Below are 8063 nucleotides of genomic sequence, written 5' to 3'. Positions count from 1 at the left end.
CCTCTGCTTTTCTACAGCAGGAAGGTTGAAAAGGGAAGAGAAAGCCTGGCACAAATTACAGTTGGCTGGTGTCTTCCTAGACCTAATGGCTGTCCCTGACGAACGGCTGCCAGCCTTCCAACCTCCCCTGAAACTGTCCACCCACTTCCTTACATGCCTATGTCAAAAAGCAAACATTTCAAATGCCTTGGCGAGCTGAGGCCATGAAAGAGGCAAGCAGTGAACGCGTCTCAAAGTTTGGGAAAGCATTTCAAATATGCGATGGAAGAAGGCGCCCACTGGGAGGCGAGGGGCGGGCTCTTCGGAGGCTCTGACCCAGCCAGTCCCACTCACCTGGAACAAAGGCATCAGACTCCAGACCCCAGGCAGCCTCAGCCTACTGGCACGTAAGGCATAAAACCTCAGGTCTTAACTTACCCACCTTCATCCCACTGAGAGAGTCAGACAGGGACCCGGGCAAGCACACATTCCCAAAGTCCAGCCACAGGCTCAGAGACCCACACCTTCTCAAGGCACAGGACTCTGCCACCCTTCCATGGGTGTCTTTTCTTGGTGTCTCTATCTACACCCAGATCGTTTTCAGTTAACAATAAGTTCCCATCAGCCAACCTTGTACCTAACACCCCTTCCCCCTTTTCTGGATGGGGGTGGGGAGGAGTGAGGAGACCCTCCCAAGCACACAGGGTTCATTTTCACCAGTGAGCTGGGAGCTCTGTCACAAGCCTCTCCCTGCTCCAGCAGCACCCCCTAGGCAGTCATCAAGTAAAAGGGAGGAGACAGACCCCAAAAGATTTATGAGCCAAGCACAGAAGTTCCCAGGACCCTGTGTTTTCTTCTGCCTCTGGCTTCTGATCTTCATGTCTTGGTGGCAGAATGGTTGGCAGCGTAAGCAGCCCTGGCTATGCCCAGAAGGACAGTGCAGTGTAGCCCTGGCCACTGGGTCATTTTACAGATAAAAAGGCCAGAGAGGGGAAGAGGTTTGTTCACACAGAGAGATGTGGTCTTCTCATTCCTAGCCCAGTGCTCCAGCAATTCCTGGACAAAAGTCACAGCAAGATTTGCATCTTCAGGGATAGGCCACCTATTCCATGGCAGTGATGGCCTTTCGACCACAGACCCAAGCCCAGCCTTCAAGAGGCCCAGGCATGGCCAGCAGGAGGCAGGCAGTCCCTCTTCTTGAAAGCTGTGAATGTGGGGTGGAGCCTCAGAGGCCCATTGGAGGAGGCTACTCTGGCTGCAGCCTCTCTGGAGCTGAGAATGTATGGGATGCTCAGGGGCCATGGGGTGTCTCCGAGTGGCCCATATCTGTCATAGCCAGACTATGCTTAGAGTCAGAGGCCACCCAGCCAAAACCCACCAGGGATGCAGTGTGAATTCAATGGGAAGGTCTCTGCCGTGGTGTTCAGGCGCTTTCATTTCATTTGCCATTGGCTCTGGGATATCTTCTTACTGGGTTAGGAAGGCACAGGGTGATCAGACAGACTTCATGCAAACTGCATTTGCGTGGTCCTCAGAGTCGCCCCAAGCCCAGTCTCTACAGCCTACGACAGACAGTATGGCCCTTCCATCCCTAACCTCCTTTCCCCTTTCCTTGAAAGGCCCAGAAGCTCTCAAGGACCAAAAGGCCATAGGAAAAGGTGGTGGACGAGGGGATCAAGAACAGTCAATGCCACATGCAGTGGGCAGCAGACAAGCAGGGTGGCTGCCAAGACGCACGACTGTTGGCGAGAGCATTGGCTGCTCACAGCATGTGCTGCAGAATCTTCCCACTCCGCTGGGAGAGCAGCAGATGTCCCAGAGGCCACTAAGCTCCCGGGCCTGAGGTCCACACAGGCGCTGCAGGAGGCCTGGACTGCAGGACAGCGGAGAGCGGGGCTGCACAGAGCTCTGAGCCAGTTCACAGCACAAGGGGCCGTGGGCCTTCTAGCACTTACTGCACCTATCCCTGTCCACTCAGACCTAGGAAGCCTTGAGTGAGAGGGTCCTTAGATGAGTCCCAAAATGCCCAGGCTGAAACACATTTAGGGTCTGGTTCTCCACACTGCTGCCTCCGAAGACCTGAATAAAGCCCCAAATACAACCCGCAGCTGCCCGAGTTCCTGGGGAATGGAAATACTCCCTCCCGATAACCTCCTCAGGGGCCACTCGCTTGGGTTTCCAGCACCAACACAGCAGGACTTTTTAAAAAGGCCTCCTAAAGGTGTGAAAGCCCAGCGTGGTTTCAACAGCAGGGCTGGGGGCTCTCAGCCACACCGCTGCACTCCTTTATTTTCCGTGTGTGTCTCAGGCTTTGCCATTAACAGGACACCGATAGTTTCAAATCTGACGATGAGGGCAGGCTTCCAGAAAGACGTCTTTAAAACATCCAGGGAAGGAAAAAAGCCAGCTCGCTTAGGGTCTGCAATCCTCTCCTCTTCTCCTGGGGCAAACAGCATGAAGGGAGCAGAAGTAAAATGAAACCATCTCGGCAGACGCGGGCAAGGAGCTTGGGCCACCTTATTCTGCAGCTTGGAGAGGGTCTCTCCCCACCCCTACGTCCTTAACTTCCTCCTCCCGTTCACTCAACCAAAGCCCGCCTGGCCTGGGGCCTGAGGAAAGCCTAGCACCCGGGCACCCGCACTTTATGAAAAGGTATGAAACAGCCTCTGCGTCTTAACTGTGCGCCACCTCTGGGGCCACAGATTAAAAGAGTCTGTGTTGCACATATGGGAAGATTAGCATAGTTTAAGCTTCCCCAAATTCTCTTTCAACACAGCGTACAGATAAACTGCCTTGTTTAAAGCAACAAGAACAACACCCAGGTGACGTTCAGCGCCAGGGCATCAAGCAAAATCACCTTTAGCAAAATCATCAGCTCTTGAAACATGAAGCTCAAATAGAACTTTACCATTGCCAAGGCACAGCTCACCGCTCACCTGATGGGGTGGGAACTGAGGAAGCTTTGGTCCCAAAATTCACACAAAGAGACCAGCAGGGGAATTGTGGGTTTCAGCCATTGAAATAGATAATAAAGCCATTTCCCCAGCTACATTTCAAGAAAACTAGGTTGCTATTAAAAACGTAAAAGACAAGATATTAACATTGAAAAGGAAAATAATCGCTATTATTTAACAGATTGACAAACGATGAATTTAGAACTCTAAAAGCCTCCTAACTTATTTTTGAAGGGCAATGAGGTTTAAAATTTTTCACTGCGATGACGGTACAGATTTAGATATGACACCCAGAAGTAAAGAGGTCTGATCTGGCTGCTAAGAGGGTATGGACATTAAACGTCAGAAAATCTGTCCCCTTCAGCCCTTCCTTGGCTCGGTTGAAACTCTCAGGAAAACCATCAGAGCAGGCTTAGAAGCTCGAATTTTAGAAAATCGGGGGAAAGCACGACTTAGCCTGCGCTGCAGTTAGCAAACGGGACATGTTTACCCTTCCCTTCCTTCACCTACTGAATTGGGGACGGCTGGACACTGAGACGCAGTGGCACTGTTTGGTTGACATCTGGCATGTTTTTCCTGCATTTAACAACATGCATTACAGCAAGCTCATGGTCCAGTCCTTCGGGCAGCCCTCTCCAACTGGGCAGTCTCTCCAAAAGAAAAAATCCTAGACTGGGATTTAAAAAGAAATAAAAATACTTTTCTGTCACTAAACAAGACAGCAGGCATGTACCTCTATTCTCTGATCGGATTTATGCGTCTACATGTATACCCACCTGTGTAACAAAAATAATCAAAACGGGTGGGTTTGCAAACACACCTCATTTTTTAAAAATGCAAGAACACAAACACTGTCCAAACTGTGGGCGGAAAAACAACATGGGTTTATTTTAAGGTAAGTACAACAATTAAGACCACATAAAACAAACATAGATGAAGTTAGATTTTTTAAGTTTTTTTTTTCTTTTAGGAATACTCAGGGTGGAACCTACTATACAAAACCATCACACTTTGTAAATAAAAAGTATCAGATACTTGACTTTTTTATCCACCAACAAAAAAATAAATTATTTTCTTGTTTTGTAAGACCTACAAGGGGAAAAGGAATTATACCTCAGGATTGAACAGGAAGCAAAACCCACATCGGTTTCTCGAATTCAATTTGGCCGTTAGATATGGTTGGGCAAGATGAAAAACTTATCCAGTGAACTCAACTTTAAATATTATATTAATGGCTCTGAACAACAACAACAACAAAATAGCCTGATTACAAATCCACACATTTGTACAGCACGGTTGGAGAAATTTAAAATTACAGACAGCACATACATTATCTGTAGAGACCCCCCATACACACAGGGGCACCTCTACAGAATGTCAGTAGGGGGTCGCTATGGGATTTGGTCCACAACTTAACTTTGGAAAGCTCAAGTCTAGCACAGCACAGCCGTCCTGGTAGGGGAGGGGGATTTTAAGACCAATACTCATTTTGTTGGGCTGAGTCCCTTTAAAGGGAGTTTCCTGGGATCCCAGAAAGAGGGCGGCGAATTAAAGTTACCTGCGCGCTTCACAGTCGGCTGGGGGCTGGCGTGCCCGCTCTCTGCTCCCGGGTCTGAAAAAAGGTTGGTGGACACGTTTTGTTTCTTTCTTTCTTTTTTTTTTTTTTTTTTCGTCTCTGCAGCCTTAACTGTCTGGTTGGGTCGGGGCTGGGAAACGAAGCCGGAGCCGGAGCCGGCCGGGGAGGTCAGTATTTCGTGCAGTCGTAGGAGTAGGGGGCGGCGTGGCGGTAGAGGGACGGCGTGGATCTGTAGGGCAGCTGACAGCTGGCACTGCCGCTCACCTGGGACTCCGCGAGGCTAGAGTTCTCAATCCCCAGCCGGTGGGAGTTGAACATCTCCCGCACGTTGGGGAAAGTTTGCTGCTGGGCCGCGAACGTGTGGCCGGGGAGGTGGTTCAGGTCCCCGCTGTGGTTGAGATACCAGGAGGCCGCCTGGGCTGCGGAGGCCCCGGGCTGCGGCGTCGGCTGGGGCTGGGGAGCCGGCGGAGGCGGCGGTGCCTGCGGGTGGTGGTGACCGTGGTGCTGGTGGTGGTGGCCGGTGGCCGCGAGCGCGCCCTCCTGGCCGGCGGCGAGGTTGAGGGCGCTCAGGGGCGACGCGGGGCCGCTCGGGTGGTCCGAGAGGGCCTCGTCCAGGGCGGGCGGGACGCACATGTGCGCCGGCCGCTCGGCCCCGGTGTACAGGCTCATGGCCCGCATGCTGCACTGGTAGCCCCCGGCAGGCCCGGCCTCCAGGCCCTGCGCGCACGGCTGGCCGTAGGCGGCAGGCGGCGCGGCGGCGTAGGGCAGCGCCAGTGGCGGCACCACCAGGCCCGCGCGTCCGGCCCCCGGGCTCAGCTCTCCGCCTGGCGGCGACGTTCGCAGGGTCATGATGTTCTCCACGCTGAAGCCCGGCAGCCCGTTGGGCGCCGCGGTGTGGTGCTCGGGCAGCGAGCCGTCGGGGGAGCCTGCGGGCGTGGAGGCCGGGCTGCGGGGGCTGCCCTGCAGCGCGCTCTCGGGGCTCAGCGTCTCTACCTTGGTGATGACCGGCAGCGCCGGGGACGCCGCCTCGCTCTTGATCACCACCTTCTTCTCGGCCTCCTTGGGGGCGTCCGCGAGGTGGGGGGCGGCCGGGGCGCCCTTGGACGCGGCCGGGGGCGGCTCCTTAAGGTGGGCCCGCTCCTCCTTCTCTTTGGACACGTCCTTCTTTTTGAAGCGCCGCCGGCGCCGCAGGAAGCTTCCATTCTCAAACATGTTATAGGAGTCCGGGTCCAGCGTCCAGTAGCTGCCCTTGCCGGGCTTCTTGTCGTCGCGGGGCACCTTGACGAAGCACTCGTTTAGGGAGAGGTTGTGGCGGATGCTGTTCTGCCAGCCCTGCTTGTTCTCCCGGTAGAAGGGGAAGCGGTCCATGATGAACTGGTAGATGCCATTCAGGGTGATCTTCTTCTCGGGCGCGTTTTGGATGGCCATGGTGATGAGCGCGATGTAGCTGTAGGGCGGCTTCACCAGGTCCTTGGGCGCCGCGGGCTGGTGGTGGTGGTAGGGCGCGTAGGAGCGGCCCATCCCCGCGCCGTACTGCTCCGGATGGCCCGAGTAGACGCCCATGGGGCTGGCCATGCCGCCGTAGCTGCCCGCAGCCCGGTAGTAATTCTGCTCGCTCAGGTAGGGCACCACTCCCAGGGCGTTGGGGTCGGACACGGAGTAGCGCGCCTGCATGCTGCGTCCGAGACGGCTCGCCGGCGCCCGCGCGCGCGGACTGCGGCCGGGGGAGCGAGGGGGGCCCCGAGAGCGAGAGAGAGCGAGAGAGCCGGAGGGGGAGAGGAGGGGGGCGGGAGGGGCAGCCCTGGGCTCCTGGCAGCCTCCGGGGCAAGGGGGGCGCAGGCGGCGGCGCTCGGGCCGAGCAGGGGCGCGCGCTTTCAGCGGACCGGTCGGATCGGCATCCTGGAGGGCGCGCCCCGGGCGAGCGCAGCGCCGGCCCCGCTCCTCGCTCGCTCCAAGACCCGGCGGCGGCAGCGCAAGCAGGCGGGTGGCCGCGACCCGGCGGAGACGCAGCGGCCGGGGGAGCCGGGTGGACCCTCGGCCCGCGCGAGGAAGGGCGCAGGAGGCTCTCCAAGCCCCCAGCAGCCCCGCAGCCCCGAGGGTCAGCGCGCCGGGGTTCCCGCGGCTGCCCGGCCGAGCCCGGAAAAAGAGGCCAAGTCCCTTTTAGAGACTGGGAAAAGTTTCAAAAGTCTTCTTGCTCAAAGCGAGTTTTTACTTTCCTAGGGCCACGCCCCCTCCCGGAACTTTCGGCCAATCACCCGGCAGCTGAGGGGAGTCGGCACCAATCAGGGCGAGGAGCGCAGGAATCCGTCGGCTCTAAGACCCGGCGCCTCTGCTGCGACTCCGCCTTCCCTTGAAAAGATTTTTTTTTTAAGAGTTATATCTTATTAAAATTTATTTTATGATCACATTTTGGTGAATGGGCCCACATGCCCAGAACAAAAAATAGCCGCTTTTCCTCTGTAAGAAAAAAAAATCAGTTTGAAATACAAAATAGAATGAATTAATGGAGTAAAATAGCTCCCCCAAAGACCTTGTAAGTAGCAACGATCCTGGGACATTTTTCTTATTAATGAGTGATGAAGCGAATAATTAGATTTCCTAATTATGGGGGCCAAGGTGTAATGGGTTCAAAGCAAACGCGCTGGATTGGAATGGCAGGCCCCCCCTAGATGTTATACTTATTTAAGCCAATAATTAATCATCAACAGGGAGTTTCCAGTCTTAGGGTCACCGAGGTTTTAGAGTCAAACGCTAGAAACCGAGTTTCCCTCGCCCCCCGCCGAGGAGCCAGGCCGCGCTGCTGATAGAGGGGAAGGTAGCGACGTCCTGACAATTTAATTCTCCGAATTCGCCGTGAAGTCACTGCGAGCAGTTTTGTGGGGTTTGGGGAAAGGGATGAACTGACTCTGCTATTTCCCCCTTTTGTCTCCCTCGTGGACACTCGCAGCCCACCGACTTCAGCTTCGAAGCTCCTCTCCCTTTTCCCAGATAGAAATTCCCTCTGACGAGCTGACCCCGCGCTCCCAGAAGACCGGGAGGATGCCGCGACCCGCCGGGGCCAGGCAGAGCCGAGTTCCTGGCCCTGCGAGTAGAAACCCGAGCCTGTTTTCCGCGGGGGCTTCGCTCGAAGATGCGCGCAATGAGCGGCGCGCGCCGCGGCCACCAAGCGTGGAAGCCTCCCCTGGCCCAGCCGGCGCCGGCGGCTACGACCGACCCCAGGGCGCTGTCCCAGACTCCTGCTCCTCGCAAAGTCCCCTTGGGAGTCTCCAAGTTGATTTTCTATATTTTATTCTTTTTTGTTTTGTTGGGTTTGGGTAGGGTGAGTTGGGGAGCGGGCTCCTAGGGGAGACTGGGCGAGGGTTGATCGCAGACGGTTCAAGACCCCTTGGAGATGGTATTATTCGGGAGGCGGACCTGGAGCCACTCGCATCTCCTACAAAGACCTCTCCTTCCCTCTAGGAATTCCGGACAGTTTGTTTATTTGTGGGCTGATTATTTATTTCTTTCACACCTCAATAATCAGATCCCCTTTTCCCACTTCCCCTGAAGGAGTG

At 55.4% G+C, this 8063-nt stretch overlaps 1 protein-coding gene across 1 annotated transcript; it reads right to left on the bottom strand.

Moving 5' to 3' along the window:
- Positions 1–3798: 3798 nt before the first annotated feature.
- On the bottom strand, positions 3799–6690 carry FOXC2 (forkhead box C2). The gene has a single exon (XM_002761236.5). The coding sequence runs from the start codon at positions 6181–6183 to the stop codon at positions 4678–4680; it is 1506 nt and encodes a 501-aa protein (XP_002761282.1). The 5' UTR covers positions 6184–6690; the 3' UTR covers positions 3799–4677.
- Between the last annotated feature and the right edge of the window lie 1373 nt (positions 6691–8063).

The sequence above is a fragment of the Callithrix jacchus genome, chromosome 20 (genome assembly GCF_049354715.1).
Source record: "Callithrix jacchus isolate 240 chromosome 20, calJac240_pri, whole genome shotgun sequence".
In the NCBI taxonomy this organism is placed as follows: Eukaryota; Metazoa; Chordata; class Mammalia; order Primates; family Cebidae; genus Callithrix; species Callithrix jacchus.
This window is presented reverse-complemented; position numbering and strand designations above follow the sequence as displayed.